Genomic DNA, 21766 nt, shown 5'->3' with positions numbered 1-21766 from the left:
AGCTCCCTGGGATTAAGCCCCAGAAAGGCACAGCCACTTTCCAACAGGTGGTTGCAGCAGGCACCCTTTATTGGCTCCCTCCCCTTCCTGTTTCACTTCCCACTCTCCAAACAACCTGTTATTCGGTAGAAGTGGAGTTCTTTCAGTGTCATGAGGAAAAGAATTTCTGGAGACCCACGTGGGAGGATGGTGTTTTGTGGTAAACTTTATTGATGATGTAAAATTAAGTGGGTTCTCCTCCTGACTTCCCAATGTCCCATCTCCATCTCTCTCACCATGGAAAAGGTCCGATTTTGACTTCAGTAGGGCCAGAATAAAGGCCATTGCCCAGAGTTTCTGCTTCACATTAAAGCTTAGTCCTTTTGGAGCCCACCCAGTCTGTTGTGGGCTCTGGTAGCTGCTAGATCCACCTGGTCACGTGCTCCTGGCCGAGAGAGAATGCATAAATGCATGGGTGGGTGTGTTACCAGGTGGGGGTGGGTGGAGAGAGAGAGAAAGAGAGCGAGAGAGCGAGAGAGCGCTTAGTCTTTTTGGAGCCCGAAGGTGGCTGCTAAGTGGTCTCCATGCCCATCCACGTAGATGAACTTGTTCTCAGCTACTCCAGTGGTGGAGTCCTTGTGGCTGCCACAACATAGCTGCTATGGCCACATGGCTATGGAGAGAGAATGTGCAAGTGCACAGGGCAAGCGCAGGTTCCTGAACAAGAGAGAGAGAACTTCTTTGTTCCTTGTGACTGTATTGGCTTGGGTTTGGGATGAACCAAGTTCCTTTTTCAAAATAACCAATCAACTTCCCAACTTTCATGGGCTTTTGATAGGTTTATACCCCTTAGTTAGACTGACAGGTCTTTATGGTCCAACACCTCCCACTGTGCACACGCCTACCAATAATCCAGTAATGGTGTGGGGAAGGGAGGACAATTAATCCCCTTGGTGGAGCAATGCTGTAATCCTCTAGGGTGTGAAGCTGTAGCTTCCTGGTGAAGCAAACAGGCTTATGCTCTCTAGTTTATTAAGCTCAATATCTAATACCCTCTGCTCCCCTTTGTTTTATTAATATCTAGCTAAATATCAATGGCAACAAAACCACTGATAGCTTTGTCTCAAGGTCTTCTGTGGCATTACCTGTTAAGAGTTGGATTGCGTCATCCATAAAAATATGTTGAAGTCCTAACCCCTAGTACCTGAGAATGTGACCTTATTGTAAATGTAATTAGTCAAGTTAAGATGAGGTCATTAGGGTGGACCTATACTCCAATATGACAGGTGTTCTTATTAGAAGAGGAAGACTAGATAAATAGAGACACAGGAGGAGAGAACACTGTGTGAGGACAGAGGCAGAGATTAGAAGAGTGATATGGCTACAAGCCAAGGAACACCAAGGACTGCTGGCTAGCCCCTGGAGCCAAGGAGAGGCAAGGAGACATTCTGCCCAGTGCCTTATTGGGACTAGCGCCATGCTGACACTTTGATTTTGGACTTCTGGCCCCAGAGCATTGAGAGAATAAATTTCTGTTTAAAGCTGGTAATCCTAGGAAGTTCATACACCTTCCATCTGGTCCCTCGATTCTTTCTTAACTTGCTTCTTCCCAGGGGGGCCGCCACGTACCATTCCCTGTACATATCTCACACCCGTTCTTACTGGAGCTGCCTTTGAAAGCTTTCACTTAGCAACTCTCCTGCATCCTCTGCATTTTGACAAGATCACCTGTCTCTGCCTTCGTGTGGCATTGCCAGCTCAGAGTTAATAGTAGAGACTTGAGCTACTGCTACATATGGAGCATTCCTCCATGGAGCTGGGTAATTAAGGAGTTTGAATGGATCCTGAAGATGCTTTGGGGCATTTGATTTCCTAGCTGTCAGCTGCAGGAGAGATTCAAGGTGGATTAGTAGCTGCTTTCAACTTTGCAAGGGGTGTGGTGTGGAGGGAGCTACCAGCTGTTCCCCATCTGCACTGAGCCCAGACTGAGGGGGAAATTAGCTTAGAACCTTTAGGAGGGGTTTAGGTTTGATCTGTGAACTTTCTGATTGCAGCAGTTACTAAGCTGTCAGAATTACTTTGGAAGTCTGGGCAATGTTCCTGGAAATGGTTGAGGGCTTGATAATTTCCATCTGTGTATAAAGGCTTTTATGGAATCACTCTGGAGGGAGAAGAGTGGTCTGCATGCTGTGAGGAAGATAGGCAGATAAAAAAATAGTTTCTGTTCCCTTTGTGATGGTCATGGCCTTTTCCCTTTGTCTAGGACCACCTTTTCCCTTTTGTAGGTATGTTGTCTGTTGGTTCTAAAAACTCTTCGAGACGGAAACTTGTCTCCATCTCTGAGCCCAGGATATCCTGGACTCCATCCAAAAGTGATACAGCGGAGCCCGTCACAGGGCTTCCATTTTATTTTGAAATGAAAGTAGAGCACTTCTGTTGTTTAGTCTTCCATTCCCTTTGGAAAACCCACAGCTGCTGGGCAAAGGCCAAGCCAAGGAGTAAGAGAAAGGGGGCTGAACTCACACTATGGGAATGGGCTTCAGGAGGGCCTCTGCCTGCTCCCTTTTTTTCAGAGGGGCTGAAGGTTTTTACAGGGAAATTACTTAATTTTCAGCCATTTCCTGCTTGTCAGAGTTGAATGTAAAGGGAGAAATCAAGCTCCTGAGACAAAATGCAATAGGCAGTGCTAGATTTGCAAGTCCTGGACTTATTCTATTGTTTTAAAATAGGTTTATTGACTATTGACATGCATAACCTGCACTTATTTAACATATACAATTTGGTAAGTTTTGACATATATTTGTATGTATGTGTGTTTATGTATATATATGTACATATCTCCATGAAACTATTACCACAATTCAGATTGCAAACATATCCACACACCCCAAAAGTTTCCTGTCATTCATTTGCAATCCCTCCTTTTCACCCTTCTCCTCCCTTCTCTCTTTTCTGTCACTATAGATTGTCTTCATTTTTTATAATTTCATATAAATGAAATCAAATAGTATGTCCTCTTTTTTGTCTGGCTTCTTTCACTCACATGATTATTTTGTTGCTTGGACCAATAAATAGCGCCTTCCCTTTACTGGGAGTATCCATTGTATGCATACACCGTAATCTGTTTCCCATTCTGCTGGTGAGCATTTCTGGTGTTTTGGCTACTATAGCTAAATCTTCTGTAAACATTCATGTACAGATCTTTGTATGGATATATTCTTTGACCTCTTGGGTAAATATTTAGAAGTGCGGTGGATGGATCATGACGTAGAAGTTTGTTTGACTTTTTAAACAAACTGCCAAATGCTTTCCAAAGGGATTGTACCATTCATTCTGCATTCCCACCAGCAATGTAGGAGAGTGCCATCCAGTCATGTCACAGCCTTACCAAGACTTGTTATGGTCAGTCTCTTTTATTTTAGCTATTCCGATTAAGTGTGTGCTGGTATTTCATTGTGGTTTAAATTGTATTTCTCTTATGACTAATGATGTGGGACATTTTCCTGTAGTTATTTGATATCCATATATCTTACTTGATCAAGTGTCTGTTCAAATGTTCTGCTTATTTTAAAAATTAAGTTATTTTCTTATGCTTTGAGAGTTCTTTATATAAGCTGGATCAAAATACTCTTATCACATACATGCTTTGTAAATATTTTTTCCAGTCTGTGGCTTAAATGGTATCTTTCAAAGAACAGAAATTTTAAACTTTGATAAAGCCAAAATTATTAGGGTCACAAAGATATTCTCTTCTTGAAGGTTTATATATTTTGATTTTACATTTAGTTCTGTGATCCATTTTGAGTCATTTTTGTATATGGCTTAATGTATGGATTTAAATTCTTTTTGCAAATAGATATCCGATTACTCTAGTACCATTTGCTGAAAAGATTATCCTTAAAACAGCATTAAAATACAAAGAGAACCAACAGTATGGGAAAACATATTTGCCAATAATACCTCAGACAAGGGCCTGATCTCCAGAATATATAAAGAACTCACACGACTCCACTCCAGAAAGACAAACAACCCAATTAAAAAATGGGCAAAGGACTTAAACAGACACTTCTCCAAGGAAGACATACAAAGGGCCCAGAGACATATGAAAAGATGCTCAGCATCACTAGCCATCAGACAGATGCAAATTAAAACCACAGTGAGGTACCATCTCATACCAGTCAGAGTGGCCAACATAAACAAATCAACAAACAAACGTTGGAGAGGATGTGGAGAAAAGGGAACCCTAGTACATTGTTGGTTGGAATGCATACTAGTGAGGCCACTGTGGAAAACACTATGGAATTTCCTCAGAAAACTAAAAATGGAACTGCCCTTTGACCCAGCAATTCCTCTGCTGGGATTATACCCTAAGAACCCTGAAACACCAATCCAAAAGAACCTATGCACCCCAATGTTTATAGCAGCACAATTTACAATCACCAAGTACTGGAAGCAACCTAAGTGCCCATCAGCAAATGAGTGGATCCAAAAACTATGGTATATTTACACAATGGAATTCTATGCAGCAGAGAGAAAGAAGGAGCTTATACCCTTTGCAATGGCATGGATGGAACTGGAGAGCATTATGCTAAGTGAAATAAGCCAGATGGTGAGGGACAAATACCATATGATCTCACCTTTAACTAGAACATAATCAACAAAAGAAAAAAGCAAACAAAATATAACCGGAGACATTGAAGTTAAGAACAATCTAACAATAGCCAGGGGGGAGTGGGGAGGGGACAGTGAGGAGAGGGGATTACAGTAAATACCATAAGGGACACATGGACAGAATCAAGGGGGAGGGTTGGGGTGGGGGAGGGAGGTGGGTTCGGCTGGGGTGGGGTGGAGGGATGGGGAGAAAAGGCATACAACTGTAATTGAATAACAATAAAAAAATATATATATAAAAAGATTATCCTTTCTCTGCTGGATTGACTTTGCATCTTTGTCAAAAATCAATTATATATACAAATCTATTTTTTGATTCTCTACTTTAAATTCTGTTTCATGTATCTATTTTCCTGTATTTCTGCTGATCCCACACTGTCTTGATTACTATAGATTATTGTCTTGAAATCAAGTAGTGATGAGGTACTACTTTAATAAGGTCTTCCAATCTTATTCTTCTTTTTCACAATTCTTTTGGCTATTCTAAGTCCTTTGTATTTTTATAAAAATTTTGGATCGGCTTGTCAATTTCTACCAAAAAAAAAAAACCTGCTGGTATTTTGATTTGGATTGAGATGAATCTATACATGAATTTAGAGACAAATGACATCTTAATAGTATTGAGTATTCCAATTCATGAACCTCCATATATCTCCATTTATTTCTGTCTTTAATTTTTCTTATCAATATTTTATAGCTTTCAGTGTACAGGTATTACATATTTTTTGTCAGATATATCCCTAAGTATTTCATAATTCTGATGCTATTTTAAATCATATTTTTATTTTAACTTCAACTTTTTGTTGCCAGTGTACAGAAATACAATTGATTTTTATAGAGAACTTGTATCCTTTAACCTTGTCAAAGTCACAGATTAGTCCTAGTAGCTTTTGGTGGACTTCATCAGATTTTCTACATAAACAATAATGTTGTCTAGGAATAAAAACAATTTACTTCTTCCTTTCCAATCTGGACCTTTTCTTTTTTCTTGCCTCATTGAACTGGCTAGAATCTCCAACATAATGCTGCATAGAAGTGGTAAGAGCAGACATTCTTATCTTTTTCTTGATCATAGGGGAAAGCATTTGGTTTTTCTTGATGAAGTATGATGTTAGCTGTTAGTTTTTTGATAGATGCCCTTCTTCAGGTTGGGCAAATCTCCTTTACATTCCTGGTTTTCTGAGAGTTTTTATCTGTAGTGGCAGTTGTGTTTTGTCAAATGCTTTTTCCACATCTATTGAGATGATCATAAAGTTTGTCTTTGTTTAAGTTGTTAATATGGTGAATTATGTTATTGAGTTTCAAATGTTAAATCATGCTTGCATTCCTAGGATGAAACCCCACTTGGTCAGGATGTATTATTTGTTTTCCATATGGTGTTGGTTTCAATATTTTAAAGTTTTCTAAAGAATTTTTGCATCTATGCTCATGAGGGCTATTGGCCTGTATTTTACTTTTCTTTTAATATCTTTTCCCAATTTTGGTATCAGAATAATCTTGCCCTCATAGAATATGTTAGGAACTATTTCATCTTCAATTTTCTGGAAGAGTTTGCATAGAATTGGTATTAGTTTTTCTTTTAATATTTGGTAGAATTTATCAATGTAGGTATCTGGGCCTCTAAGGTTTTTGTAGAAAGATTTTTAACTGTCAGGTTAATTTTAAAAAGAGATATAATATTATTCATGTTCTTTATTTCTTTTTTGATATTTAATGCTTTTCAAGGAATTTGTCCATTTCATCTAAATAATCAAGTTTATTGGCATAAAGTTGTTTATAATATTCCCTTTTTAGCCTTTTAATGTCTGTAGAATTTGTAATGGTTTTACTTTTCAAATTCCTGATATTGTAATTTGTGTTTTCTCTCTTTCCTGATATTCTAAAAGAACCAGCTTTTAGTTTCTTAAGCTTTTTCTGTTTTTCTTTATTGTTTTCTATTTCATTAATTTCTTCTCTGATATTTATTATTTTTTCCTCCTTATTTTGTGTTTAATTTGCTCTTCTTTTTCTAGTTTCTTAGTGTAGAAGCTGAGGTCATTGATTTGGGACCTTTTTTTCCATATATATGTGTGTGCATACATGTATGTTTAGTGCTATAAATTTTTTTCTTGAGTACTGCTTTAGAAATATTCTACAAATTGATATATTGTACTTTTTTTATTTAGTACAAAATATTTTAATTTTCCTATTTATTTTTTTGACTGAGTTAAGTTCTTCTTTGATCAAAATGGGTTATTAAGAAGTAAGGTTCATAGTTTTCATATATTTGAGGATTTTCCAGAGGTCTTTCTGTTACTGGTTCTAACATAATTCCACTGGGATCAGATGACATACTTTGCATGACTTGAATCATTTAAAATTTATCAAAACTTGTTTTATGGACCAGAATGTGGAATGTTGTGGTAAATATTCCATGTACACTTGAAAATAAAGTATATTCATGTTTTGTTGAGTGGAGTGTTCTATAAATGTCAATTAGGTCAAGATAGTTGACATTGTTGTTCAAATCTTCTGTATCCTTAACTGATTTCTGTCTACTTGTTTTATTAATTGTTAATACAGGGCTATTGAAATGTTTGAATATGATTGTGGATTTGTCTCTTTCTCCTTGTGGTTCTATCCATTTTTGTTTCATCATTTTAAAACCCAGTTATTAGGGGTGTAAGTGTTTAGGACTGTTATAACCTTTTGATGAATTGACTTCTTTATCATTGTGAAATGACTTTATCTTCCTTAATATTCTTTGTTCTAGAATCTACTTTTACTGATATTAATATGCAGCTTTCTCTTGACTAGTGTTAACATGGTATATATTTTTCCAATCTTTAACTTTTAACCTACTTGTGTCTTTATGTTTAAAGTACATTTCTCGTAGGTAGCATGTAGTTGGGTTTTCTCAGCTTATGGAATTTTCCAGGCTCTGGTTGGGTTTCCCCTTCCTGTGCCATGACCTAAAAATGCCTGAGGCAATAATGGGGCTTATTTTGTTTAGTTTCCCATCTCTCAAGGACAGGGTTTGGTCCAGGGTGAGGTGAGTGTGGCCCCTACAGTACAAAATTTTAGAAGGTAATCACTCCCATATACATATTTTTTAAAGTGGATTTCTTTTTAAGTTTTGGATGCTCTTTAAATTTTTTATCTCCTTATTTAAAAAAAATTGATTCTAAAGAGAGGAGAATGAAGGGAAAAAGAGAGGGAGAGAAACATCAATTCAATTGGTTGCTTCTTGCATGTGCCCTAGCTGGGAATCAAACTGGCAACCTTTCAGTTTGTGGGATGATTCCCAACCAGCTGAGCCCACACTGGGCAGGGCTTTTACCTCACACTTACGAAGACACAGAGTTTTGCAAAAACAGGGCTAGCACCTGAGAGTAAATGCTTCTTGTAACTTTGTACTTTAGGAGCCTGGCTCAGCTCATCCTAGTCTCAGCCCTGTCCTTTATTGCCTGATGTCCGGTGTCTTGAAAACCATTTTTTAAAATGTATTTTGTCTGGATTTTTTATTATTTCAACTGGGAGGGTAAATACAGTCCCTGTAATTCCATCTTTTCTGGAAGCAGAAGTCTGGGCTTATTCTTTACAAGATAAAAAACAAAAATCTTGAATATAGAGCTACATGACTAAAATACATATGTTTTCAGGCCTTCTTGCAAAAGAATTTAGCAAAAAAATGATCTTCACTCAGCAAACAATCAATGAGCACCTACTCTATGCCATGTTCAGGGCTAAGAGCTGGGGTTAAAAATCAAATAAGACAAGGTAGCTATCTACCCATGCTCATAGCTGGCTTCTTTAGAACTATTGGATTGGCCCTTTCATAACATGCATTACTTGCGACATGGGCCAGGGAAGGCAGAGAGCCAGAGAGAGTCAGACCTAGAAATGAGAGATCATCTCTGCTAATTCCCATGCCCAGGCTAGTTCAGGGACTCAGTTGAGTCACCAGCTTGTCAGTAGTAGATGATTGCTATATAGTCTATTTTGAAGGATATGGAGGAGGGATCCAACCCAAAATACCTTCTGTTACTGCCAGTCACCATGACTAAAATCCCATCATTAGAGACTTAGTCATTGAGGTCGAGGCCCCTGTTTTATTCGTGTTTGCATTTCTCAGTGTTAGCTTAGAGCCTGCTACATGGTAGTCAATAGATATGAATGAATGAATGAATGAATGAATAATGTTAAAATGATGAGCATGCCTCTGGGAGGTGACTTAGGTTATTATCAGTTGGAGATGAGTAGACTGTGAAGAGCAGGCCCACAGCTGGGACCCATGATAGGGAGGCAATGTAGTATTGTAAGTTCAAAAGGTCTCTAACTGTACTAGACCTTGATTTGAGTTACTTAACCTATCCCAAACTGTTTTCTCATCCATGTGACAGTAATCTTTTTTTTTTTTTTTGGTACATGTAGGCAGCCAAAGGAAGGCAAAGGCAATTACACATGACCTTCTGCCCTGAAAAGCTAAGGCATGCCAGATTTTATTCCAAGTTTCTACTTTCCTGAAGAGGGGCAAGAATCTTAATCCTACTTACCTCATGGAAGGCTGTCAGGTTTCAATAGGATGAAGTAGGTTAGGGGCCTGGCAAGTCAAATCCCTCAAGGAATGACAGGTATTATTAGCTTAGTGTACTGGAACAGCAGATGGGAATGAGGTGGGGCCTATGAGATGGCAGAGACCTTGCAGACAGCAGGAAGATCACAGCTGTTCTGCTCACACTGTGTATTTACAGAAGCTCAGATATTACCACTATCATTATCCAAAAGTCCTCCCTACACTCAGCATTGCACACAGTTGTGCCAGGCAATGCAGTTAACCACACAGACACAGGCCTGCTCTCTGGGGACTTCCACTCAAGGTGGTCCCCTATGGGAAAGACAGAATTAAATGTTAAATCTGCTTATGATCAGGTGATGGGCCATCCACACCAGTAGGGATAAAGAAAAAGACCATTTCCTGAGTGGGAGGCTGATTAGAGGAGTCAGGGTGGGAGTTCCTTGTTCAGCCCGAGCAGTGAGAAGGTTAGCCTGTTCTGCCTTGTCCAGACTGTTCCATGGGGTCCGTTCCTAAGGCCAGAGGCAGTCTTCAGCTCCAAGCCCACAGCTCTTGACAAATCTCGTAGGTAGAAGGTATTGACTGAAATAATAGATGACTTTGGAGTCATGATGTACCTGAGGCAGAGGCCCAGGCTCTAATAGTTAGAGAAACCCACCTGGTGACACAGTAATTCTCTGCTTTTCTTCTGACCATGGACACAGGTGCTATGATTTAGGACTCCACTGTCTCCAGTTTCCCACAAATGTATTACAGTGCATATCTATGTTTTAAAATTCAAATATTATCATGAAGTTGAAATTTGAACTAGTCTCCTCAAAAATCTTTAGATGGAAAAACACAATGATACTGAGATTTTCTTTTATCACATTAACCCAATTTTTCAGACTATCAGAGTGAAATGTGCCCTAAAAGACAACAGACCCAGCCTTCTCATTATACAGATGAGGAAACTGAGGCCCAGGCAGGTCGCTTGTTCAAGGTCTCTTAGTAGCAGCAGTGTCTAGACTAGAAGCCCAGCTTTTCATGCCTTTCCATGATATCACATTGCCATGCATCTTCTGAAACAGCTATTTGTGGGGCTTTAAGAACCTGATCGAGGTGTATGATTTGTGATTCTCTGTTGGCTGAAGACAGCCTTGGGTGTTGCCAAACCAGGCCTGGGAAGCTCAGTACAACAGGAAGCTCCTTGGGACAGAGCGCAATTTCTCATCCATCCATTGCAGCCCCTGCAGGTCTGTGGCAGAGGCTAAGGTTTGTTGATTGTGAGTGATACAGGAGACAGTGAATTTGAGTGAGGGGAGCCCTCCACCCTTGGCAATGCTGAGAAGTCAGGACAGTGTGGGATTAATATCAAATACAAGTTAGATGATCTTGCATTTAAATCTCAAATTTTTGTACAAACTGCTGTGTGGCCTTGGTCAAGTCACTCAACCTCTCTGAGCCTTAATAAAATGGAGATGATAATATTTATTTCAGAGAGATGAGAAAAATAAATGACAAAATGTATGTGGAAACCTTTGCCTGGTGCAATGGTCTCTATAAATGGTAGCTGGTCTATCAGGATCTGTTTTGTTGTTTGTTAAAATTGGGAGAAATTATTTTCAGGCTTGCTCTACCTACCCACTTCCTTTCAATTGGGAAATGTCTATCCTCCCACCCCGCTTCTCTTTTCTCTTTGATGGGCTGGCCAATCTATTAGTGATCACAGGACACTCCCCCTTGTCCTGAGCATCTACTAATCAAGAGGTGATTGCTAAGAGATGCTGGGGCACACTGGTGAGCCATTCTCAAGTCCCTTGTCATTCTTTCTCAGCCTCACTTCTTCCCCAGCACACCCATCTCTCTCTCATTTTCCTTTCTCAGTGTCTGAAAGGAACTGAAGAAACTGACAAACCTGGATGGCTACGCCTGACCAGAGAGTGGTCTCTAGACCTCAGAGACCTGCTCAGGGACTAAAGGGGAGTGGTGCCTGCCTGGGTCCCCTGGACAACCTGGAGTGTAAGGAGAGCCAGAAGCTGGTGCAGGCAGAGCTGGCCATGCTGAGGAAGGCACAGGAATTCTTCCAGACCTGCGACACAGAGGGCAAGGGCTTCATCGCCAGGAGGGATATGCAGGTAAGAGGGGCCCCAGCTGTCTACCTGGAATGCCAGATCGCCTGGGTGTCCCTGCCTCAGGTTAGCACTTGCCCCATTGGAGGTAATGTCTTTAATAGAAGAGATGCCATCAGCTCTGCCCTGGAAGGAGGCGTCAGTTCAAACTCTCCTGGTTTCCTTTTTTTCCTGACCTTTACTTGCTGTCATACTCAGGGGTTATTTCCCCTCTCTGACTCAGTAACTCCCCAGGGGTGGGAAGACAGCGACAGCAACATAAGGTAGTTAAGTAAGAGATGGTGAAGAACCTTCTGAAACAAAGGTAGAAAGGTACTGACTTGTTGCTTCACAGCAAAGCTCCAAGCTCTGCCAAAGTCCTTCCTGTGAGGTGCCGTGTGTGTCGGGTGCAGGACCCGGGAGGAAGGTGTTTCTGGAGCTCATCTAGTCTGTCCCTCACCCTGAAACCCAGATACATTTAACCCCATGTGTAAGCATTTCCAGAGAGAGATACTGCAGATCCTTGATGCATGCCATCGCCTAGTGCAGGTCTCAGCAAACTTTGTCTGTAAGGGCCAGAGAGTAAATATTTCAGGCTTAATGGGCCAAGCAGTCTTTATCCTGACTACTCAGCTCTGTACCGCAGCCACAAGCAAAATGTAAATGAATGAGACTGGCTTTGTTCCAATGAAACTTTACGGACACAAATTTGAATTTTACATAATTTTAATGCATCGCCAATTATTTTATTCAAGCACTTAAAAGTGTAAAGGCCATTCTTAGTTCACTGGTCATACAAAAATGGAATAGGTCTAATTTATAGCCCAGGGTGTGGTTTGCCCACCCCTGATCCAATGCCTTTCCACCTTTAGTGTCAAAATTTTCTTCTTGGTGTCTCACTTAAATCCCTTACACTGCAGCTGTGATTTCACCCCGATGTGAGTAAATAAAATGCAGGCTCCACCAGGGCTCTGTAAAAGCATCTCTTCTCCACATCTTGTCAGCACTTGCTCTGTTGAGGGCATTTTTGGAGGGAAAGCTAGCTGTGCTGTTAGGAGAAAGACCTATGATGGCTTTCTTTTTTGAAGGTTTTCTTTTTTGAAGTGTAGGTTTTCAGAATACACTAAGGTTTGGCAATGAAATGTAGGCCTCATTAGTATCAGTCCCACCGCTGCTCACACGTGGGGGACGCAAGGCCTGGAGGCTAAGAAGGAGCCAGTCCTTCTGTCCTGGCACCAGAGGGTGGTGTTTTCAGGCTTTTCCCAGCACCCTTCAACCATCCAGTAGTTGCACAAATTGAGGGAAAACACCTGGGAAACCGAGCCCGCAAGTGACCTCAGACCACCCTTGTTTTTAGTAATTGACCCCTCAATAAATTTTTGTCACTGAAACTCATTCCCAAAGTCCCACTTCATGTGGAAGGCCAGCTTTAGTGTGCTTTGTGGAAAGCAGTGACAAACCATGCCTGCAAAATTCCCTCACAGGTCTGTGGTAGTACTGCCTGGTGGTTATAGCTTCAGCATCATCCTTTACTTTTGCTTGTCCCCTCTAGAGAGAAAGAAAAGGGGATTCATATACGCTGAGGGTCATTCTGGGCCAAAAGCACAGTGCAACTCTCTGTATCAATCCCAGTTAATCTTCACTGAAGCCCACTCCTTAACGAAGGGAGGGAGAGGCAGGGGGACTCTAAGCTGCCGAGGGTGAATTGTTAAATTATTTTTATTTGATGTGGCATGAATTCAGAATCATTGAGGCCAGAGATACCAACTCAGCTATGTTCCTCCTCTGTCTTCCTCCCTAAGTCCTCAACCCAGGAAGGAGGAAAGGGGCTGGACGTCCCACCTGGCACTTATTTCTACCAGCTCTTTAGCTGCCTGAAATTTCAGTGTAACTGTGGACAATGAAATGTGAAATTTTTTCATTTTTTCAGACTAAGAAAGTGCTATCAAGAGAGAACAAAATGTGTCATTTAGCAGCTCTCTGATGCTTTCATTGGTTGTGTCTGGAGAAAGACGGGCTAGAAAGGGATGAATGAACAACAGTTACCCTCTCATTGTGGACCCTGGGCTGGCTGTGTAAAGTCCACGTGCCCCTTGCTTCTCCTGGGCAGAACCTACAGACAGCGGACTGCTGCATGTCACTCCCATGTGCAGCTCCTTTGCAGGGTGGTCGTCGCCCCTGTGGTTGGTGGCCAGCTCCTGGCTACCACCACCTTTCTCACCATCAGCTCCTAGCACAGCCTCACAGGAACTGGAGGGAGAAGAGTTCAAAGCGTTTGCACACAAAAGTTCAGCCACCAGGAAAGGCCCTTTAAAGCAGAGAATGGCTCTCAAGGAAAAAGCAGCTGTGGGCCACGTGGGATGGAGAACCTAGGGGCTGGAGGGGGCAGGTGGAGAGGCAGAGTCAGAACAAAGTTATGGAGAGCTTGCTGTTCTTTTAAAAACTGAATGGGAAAGTTAGCTCCTCACCCAGTACTCTTGTTCTCATTCTGATTAACAAAAGTCCACGGGCAGAGGGTGAGATGGACTTCGCAGTCCTCTGAGAGGTGGGGAGACAGCCACAGTGGCTGAGCCCCAGCAGGAGGTGGTTCATCTGCTCTGATGAAGCAGAGAGGAAAGGAACGGGGCCAGGAGAAGCCTTTCTCCTTTGAGGTCCCTGGGGTACCCGAGGTGGGCTGCGCTGAGAACAGGACTGTATGCCACCCTCTGCTAGGATCTGCACACAGACATTCTGCTACAGCGACAGCACACAGTGGCTCCTGACCTGTGTGAACAGAGTTTAGGCAGCAGTTTGAGAGTCCTCAACTCTACCCATTGCCCCTCAGACTTCACTCCCTCCTTCCCAAGAAAGCTCTCTGGGTTCCAAGGGATCAATCACTCCAGGAAGAACTGGGGTATAGATTGCTTTTCAAGGTGAGGTCTATGCAGTCCCCTGGAGCAACGGTCCCCAACCTTTTTGGCACCAGGGACCGGTTTCGTGGAAGACAATTTTTCCATGGACTGGGGTGGGGGGATGGTTTGGGGATGATTCAAGCTCATTTTATTTAAGCTCACCTCCTGCTGTGTGACCCAGTTCCTAACAGGCCTGGACTAGTACTGGTCTATGGTCTGGTGCTGGTTTGTGGCCCAGAGGCTGGGGACCCCTGGCCTAGAGAAGCAGAGGGCCCTAGAGAGCTGAGGGTCCAGACTGAGAATCAGTCCTGCCTCACAGGGACAGAGGGACATGAAAGGGCCAGGCTGGAGGGCACGAAGGGACTCCTGCAGCTGGAGGAGGGAGATGGAAGGCAGGAGGTGTTTTCTCTGAAGAAACATACAGCCTCAAAAACCTCGTTTCCCTGATATTTTAGAGGAGTAAAATGATTACCCACCTCCTAACACTGCCTAGAGCTCCTGTCTCAGCCAGATTCTTAAGAATTATCTAGGAACTGGCAGACCAACTAGATCTGGCCCAGCATCTGTTCTTGCAGGTAAAGTTGTGTTGGAACACAGTGTGCTCACTCAGTTACATATTGTCCACAGCAGCTTTCACACTCTGACGGCGGAGTCGAGCAGTTTGTGACAAAGACCAAAGGGTCTGCAAAGCCTAATATGGGCTATTTGGTGCAAAGTTTACACCAAAAGTTAGCTGACTCCTGATTTAGGTTAACAAGAAGACTTTTAAAAGATTTTTTTGTGTGTAAGTTGACCTGAGTTTTAAGTTTTAATCCTGAATCTGCAACTTACTAGCAATGTGAGTTTGTATGGCTCAGCACCCTCTGCCCATAGCTTCTTCCTTGTGAATTATTATAGTACCTTCCAGCATTGGAAGAAATGTATGAGTGGATGCAGGTGCAGCACTTAGTCCTGAGACCAGGACCTGAAAACCCCTCCACACACGCACTTGTGTGTTTTGGGTGCAGCATCGGGTGGGGGAAGGGAGGGACTTATACACTGTGTCTTAACCCAGACCCTTGTGTCCTCCACACTGAAATTTTTAAAATTGTGGTAAAATGTATATAACATAAAATAGACCATTTAAAAAAATTAAGTGTATAGTTCAGTGGTGTTCAGTATGTTCACTCTCGTGCAGCCATCACCACCATCCATCTCTAGAACCCTTTCATCGTCAAAATAGAAACTCTGTGCCCATTGCCCACTAAGTCCCCATTGCCCCCCCATTCCTGGCAGCCACTGTCCTACTTTCCGTCTGTGAGTTTCAGTACTCTGGGAACCTCATGTAAGTGGGATTACACAGTGCGTGCCCTTCTGTGACTGCGTGGTTCACTTAGCAAAATGTCTTCAAGGTTCATCCACACTGGAGCACATGTCAGAATATCCTTCGTTCTTGTGGCTGAATAATATTCCATTGTAGTGCATACCTCATTTTGTTTTTCTGTTCCCTGGTCAGGGGACACGTGTGCTGCTTCACATCTTTGATCGTGAATAATAGTGCTGTGAACATGGGCATATAAATAAATGCCCATTTATTTATGGGCATTTCAATTCAAGTTCCTGCTTTCAATTATCTTGAGTATATAACCAGAAGTGGAATTACTGTAATACACTATTACATAGTATAGTAACTCTATGTTTAATCTTTTGTGGGACTGCCCTACTGTTTTCCACAGTGGCTGCCCCGTCAGACTGTGGTTGTAAGTGCAAGCCCTCTGTCCTCCTGCAGAGATAAACAAAGGGCTTTTCTGCTGACCAAGGCACCTTCCATTTTTATCTAGCTGTTGCCATTCTTGTTTGTGTCCAGTATGAATGAGTGAGGGCAATTTTGCCTCTTATAGGACATTTGGCAATAGCTACAGATATTTTTAATTGAAACAACTGGAGAGGAAGGTGCTACTGGTATCTAGTAGGTAACGTCCAGGAATGTCACTGAATATCCTATAATGCACATTAGAGCTCCATCTTTACTCCCCTTCCAAAAAAGAATTCTCCATCCTAAGATGTCAATAGGGCAGAGGTTGCGAAACTCTAGTCTATACCAAGTAATCCGCTGGAACCAAGTCCATCAAACCACAAAGCAGAAAAAAGGTAGATCCTGCCTCCCAGACCTCACACCCTCACTGTGAAGGTTTTTGGTTCTGGAAGCTCAGCTCTACCACAGGGAAGAATGGTTGATGCTGGGACACAGGTCTGAACAGGCTGCTGTGGAAGCCCCAGAAAGAGGGGGACTTTCATTCTGGTTGTAAAGATGGAGCTCTTCTGGTTTTCTGTGTAATGAGTGTTCCCTTAGATGTGTTTAAAGCAGTGCAGACATTTGCTTTAAGGCATGTTACTGAGCTGGTGACCAGGAAGGTAGAGGGTCTGGCTGCAGTGCCGCAGAAGACAGCATTTCCTGTGGCTCTGGGAGCTGAGCCCTCAGCACTGCTGCTGCAGGACTGCACCCTGGTCCACATCCCCCAGTTGATTAGACCTTGCCTGGGAATCTGCAGTAGTGCTGGGCAGGAGTCTAGACCAGTGCTCCAGAAACGGACTTCAGGGTCCCCTGCAATCACTCTTAGTCACTCACTTATTCAACAAATATCTAAATACTCCATGTTTGTCAGCACTGGGCTAGATCCTGGGGACACAGGGTGAGGAAAAGTAAATGGGGCTCCTGTTCTCAGCTTCCAGTCCACTGAAGGAGCAGACTCTCATTAGCGAATCACATCTACAGTACATAAAATACTTATGAATGAGAGAAATGGCTTTGAGGAGCCTGTGTATCCTAACCTAGAGAACACAGGGACTTACTGAGGAAGTGAGGCTTGAGCTGAGAGGGAAGGAGGGGCTCAGGGTTAACCTGAAGGCAGTGGATGGAGGCCAGTGTTTACAGGAGTCACAAAGTTCTGAAGAGCTGGTGGGGCTGTGGGCCATGGGAATAGGGCAAGCTGAAGTCCTCCTGTGTCCCTTCTCTCCACACCTGCCCTTCCAGGTGGTGGAAAGTGAATAGGGTCTCTGCAAGGCCAGTGTGTGGTGGTGCTGGCCACACAAACTTTTGGCGGTAGGTGAGCAGGTTTGGAATGGTAAGCAGATAGGGATTTAGAGAATGTTACATCAGAGGCCCATTGGACTCTAGTGGGAGCCCTGAATGGGAAATTGGGTATTCATCCCAGCGCTGGTTTCCACTTGACTTTAGGCAAATGTCAGAGCCTCACAGGTTTTCCCCACAGTGGAATGAATAATCTTGTCCATAGACAGCACACTAGGCACACCAGGGGACAGGACCAGAATAAGCTGATTTTACATAGCTCTGCAAGGCCCTAAGAGGAAAGATAAATAAGAGATAATTATAGTTATTAAGACTAAAGGATTTTTCAAGGAGGACCAATAAAGACAGGTTACAGAGTCTGGCGTGGTGCGGCTTGCAGGGAAGGCTTAAGAAGCGCTCAGTACTAATTTGCCAGGATATGAAGAGTAGGAATTGCCCTTGCTGGGTGGCTAAGTCAGTTAGAGTGTCATCCTCTACACTGAAAAAAAAAAGAAGGTTGCCGGTTTGATCTCCAGTCAGGGCACATGCCTAGGTTGTCGGTTCAATCCCCAGTTGGGGCATGTATGGGAGACAACGGGATCAGTGTTTCTCTCTTACATCAGTCTCTCTCTCTAAATATCAATAAATATATCCTTGAGGATTAAAAAAAAGAGTAGGAATTACTTGGAAGGTATAATATTGCCCCCCCATATTCACTGACAACAGAAAGAGGAAACCGGGTTTGAGATGTAAACAGTGAGATTGGAATTAGATAATGGGAAGGATTTGTGGTGGGAAGTACTGTTAGATTTAGGAATAGTGCCTAAAGTGGGGTATGACATAGCTTTTCCTGGTTCACCCTAACAAGAGAAAAGGCTCCATGCTTGGGTGGTTTGGGTGAAAGCCAAGCTGAGGATCCCACCAACCTCTGCTGTTTCCTTCCAGCCCACTTCCAGCTCCAGCACAGTGTGAGATGCCACATTTCACACCAAGTCCAGGAATCCTGGGCTGAGGGTGGGGAGGGAAGAAGGATATTTCCAAAGAAGGGACTAGAATCTGGGTGGGGCAGGAGCTTGGGTTTTCACCCCACCTCCAATGTGATGCCTTTTGTTTCAGTGGAGCTAATAAACTTCCTGCTTGCAAATTTGACTCCTCACTCCCCATTCTCTTCCTGTGGCTTTTGAGACAGCTGGTTTATGGATTGTTGGTTAGCCAGAGATTCTGCTTTATGCTAAGCAGATGCACTTCTAGAATTTTTGCACACACTCTCAGTCCCCTTAAAAAAATTCATTCATGTTTAAGGCAATTCCTCTAATGACTTTCACATCATTCTCTCTTCCCACTTTGTAATGCATCTTAGTCTCCCTTAGTGCACATACCTGCCAAATTAAATGTTATGGCTTATCAGCTAGCATTTTGCCATGGGATCAAGCCAAGTATTCTTGCATGTTATGTTACAGGCTTTCACACCTGCCAGCTTTTTTTGGAGGGTGGGGTCCAGATGAGTGTGTATATCCTCCCTACTGCCCTGTGTTCATTGTCTTCAGCTGTTAGTCACTTTTGTACCTAAAGGCTACCTACAGGCTATAATAAGCAGTTGTCCTTTGGTTAACTGGGGGGAAAAGGGAAGGGTTGACTGGGCTATATAATGGACTCCTTGGGGAGTCCTCATTTGGAGACTTAAATTAGTAGAGTATAAGAGGACAGTTGCTCAACTATGCAAATTAGCCATGGCATGAGGTCACTGCACATCAGGCAGAAGGCCCGAGGGCAGCGCGCACAGCTCAGCCACATTGCTTCTCCCATCAGTGGGTCCCTGCCCTTCCATCCTGGTATGGTCCTAACTAGCCCAGGACTCAGGTCTGTGTTTATGACCTCCTCACACACTGTCTTGTCCAGGTTCCCTTTAAAACATGAATACTCTTGGGGTACTGATACCTTCAGCCCGTGGCAGTTAACAACTTATCAGGAATTAGTTGAGAGCCCTTCAGGGAGTGAGTGCAGGGCACAGGCTGGTGTGATGGGTGCAGGTCGCTCAGAGGGACAAAGAGGGCTTATCCAGTTCCCACTTGGAGCTGAAGGGCCAACATGTGTGTCCAGAGAACTTAAAAATGTGGTGCAGGGGCCCTGGGACATGAGTGGCCTCATCAGGGAAGGCTCTGAGAGTGTGACCCTCACCTGCATCTCCACAGGGGAGGTAGCATGGCAAAGGATGGGGGCTCAGGCAGAGTGGGAGAAACTGGGCACAAAGCCTTGCTCTGCCACCTACTCACTGAGTGGCCTTGGTGGGTCAGGATCTTTCTCTCTGCCAGGCACTGTGTTATATCCTTTACATATGTTAGATCCTTTAACTTGACAGCACCACATTGTGTGGGCATTACCCTACGACAGGATTCAGTCCTGTGCAGTTTCAGATACAGTCAGCCCACTGCAGTTGTGCAGAGTGCCGGCTCTGGAGTCGGACCTGGATTTGACTCCTGGCACTGTCATTTACGGGCTCGGCAACCTTAGGACAGGTCATTTAACTTCACACTTCATCTATAAATTGGCGATAATAATGCCCACCTCCAAGGATTGTCATGATAATTCAGTGCAAATATATGTTTATAGATATAAAATATATAGAAATATATTAATAAATATGTACGTATTTATACAGTTATTTATAACTCACTTAGCAAATTGCCTAGCACTTTGGTAGGCGCCCAATAATGGTCTACATTCTAATATTCAGTGGAGAGTGATGGCAACGTGGTCTGTAGAAGCTTGCTTCTGGCTTTTGTAGGACAGGGCCAACTCCAGACATTTATGGCAGGAGGTCCCAGGCAGCCCTCCATGATGATCAGTGTTAACCAATGTGGTCTGGGTTCCTTTCAGAGGCTCCATAAAGAGCTGCCACTCAGCCTGGAGGATCTGGAGGATGTGTTTGATGCGCTGGATGCTGATGGCAATGGCTTTCTCACTCCAGAGGAGTTCACCACTGGGTTTAGTAAGTTCTGATGGAGACTGGAGCCCCGTTATGTCTACCTAACTCTACATAAAGTTCACCCTTACCCCACCAGGTCTGAGGGTCCTGGGAGCACAAGCTTTCTGCCCTCCTAAAGTTTTCAGGCTCTGATATTTTGGGGCATTTTTTTTCACATGTCCTCATTGGCTGCTCACACCACTGCTCTCTCACCACACTGTCACTGCCAAGTTCTCTGCCACCCAGGAATGGCAAGAGGAATACAGGGAAGCTCTGGCAAAAGGTCTGGCATAAAAGGGGGAGCTGAGATGAAATTGACAGCTTCTGCCTTGATTCTAGAGGACAACAGAGTGGGAAGACTACATGACTTGCTCCAGCCCAAGTCTGGCTGAGTCTTCCAGGTTGAGGGTGGCAGCTATCAGAGGAATTTCAAGAGGGTTTGAATAGACTGGTCATTCTCAAGGTAACCAGGAGGAAGGAGACTGGAGATCCATGAAGAAGACAAAAAAACAGCTATGCTATCAAATTAGACTGATCTGATATTTGATTAGAACAGATATTGATCAGCTAAATCAACAGGCAAGTTTCACCACACTTCTGGCTCAGACCAGGTGCCATATAGTTTCCTGTGAAGGATTGGATGCCTTTCCTGACTTTAGGAGTTTGTAATTGACTTAGGAGGGAGGATAAGACAGATTGCTGTACTTCTAGGCTGTATGAGTATGGAAAAAGTATACTTGAAACTGTACAGTAACTTGTGAGTGTGAAGTACAGTGATGCTGGTGGAAGGGATAACTAGATGATAACATGGAGTGTAGACAGTCAGGTTGCTGGGATGCAATGGAGAGAAAGGTCTTGTTGTTTAGAGAAGAAATCGATGAAGGTATGTATTTTAAACCAGACTTTAAAGGATTAAGAACCACCAAGGTGCCAGAGAACTTGTTATGCATTTCCCAGGTTCTGGCATCTCTAGCAGAATCTCTTTGAAGTAGGAAAGACACAAAATACAGAACACGATATCCAAGGATCTTTGCTATAGGGAGTTTCCCCTTTTCTCCTCTCAGATGAACCTCAAATGATTCTTGGCAACTGAGAAAGCGAAGGTCTTCCTAGGTGAGTATTGCCTGATTCAGGTCCTTGTGCCATGCAACCCCCAGGTCACTTCTTCTTCAGCCAGAACAAACCAAGTCAGGAAGATGCAGGTGAATGGGTGGCCCAACTCCAGGAAGAGAAGGTGTATCAGTCTAGAGCAGAAGAGGATCTGGGTGACATGGATGAAGATGAGGAAGCCCAGTTCCAGATGCTGATGGACAAACTGGGAGCCCAAAACGTTTTGGAAGAGTAAGTGATGACAGTGCTTTGGGGGATGGAGCCCAGCCTAGGAGGAACCTCTTTATCTGTTCCATCCAACCATCATGTGTGTTAAGCCCTGAGTTCTAGGCCCCAGGCTCTGTGCTGCCAGCTATGAGATTCGCTCCATACAGCCTGCCCTTTGCAATGACCTGTCTGTGTGTGACGCTGAGGGGCTCTGTCTCTGCCTCTGCTTTTCCCACTTTTTCCACAGGA

General features: G+C 43.3%; 1 protein-coding gene and 1 non-coding gene across 8 annotated transcripts in view; one reads left to right on the top strand and one right to left on the bottom strand.

The window, feature by feature from the left end:
* CRACR2A (calcium release activated channel regulator 2A) overlaps positions 1 to 21766 on the top strand; it is a 137254-nt gene that overhangs the window by 51968 nt on the left and 63520 nt on the right. For 6 of the 7 annotated variants that reach the window (XM_024568830.4, XM_045200214.3, XM_024568747.4 and 3 more), the window contains 3 exons: positions 11072 to 11322; positions 20113 to 20224; positions 21358 to 21541. In XM_024568830.4, coding sequence (XP_024424598.2) covers positions 11107 to 11322; positions 20113 to 20224; positions 21358 to 21541 — 512 coding nt within the window. In that variant the 5' untranslated portion in view covers positions 11072 to 11106. Of the gene's footprint in view, positions 1 to 3202; positions 3382 to 11071; positions 11323 to 20112; positions 20225 to 21357; positions 21542 to 21766 lie in introns of those variants that run through there. The other variant, XM_024568995.3, reaches the window with a different exon arrangement.
* On the bottom strand, positions 9056 to 9177 carry LOC112316895 (small nucleolar RNA SNORA67). Its single transcript, XR_002976049.1, has one exon. It is a non-coding gene; the product is annotated as a small nucleolar RNA SNORA67 (small nucleolar RNA).

The sequence above is a fragment of the Desmodus rotundus genome, chromosome 3, assembly GCF_022682495.2.
Source record: "Desmodus rotundus isolate HL8 chromosome 3, HLdesRot8A.1, whole genome shotgun sequence".
Taxonomy (NCBI): domain Eukaryota; kingdom Metazoa; phylum Chordata; class Mammalia; order Chiroptera; family Phyllostomidae; genus Desmodus; species Desmodus rotundus.
The sequence above is the reverse complement of the archived record's forward strand: the minus strand, read 5'-3'. Positions and strand labels throughout refer to the sequence as shown.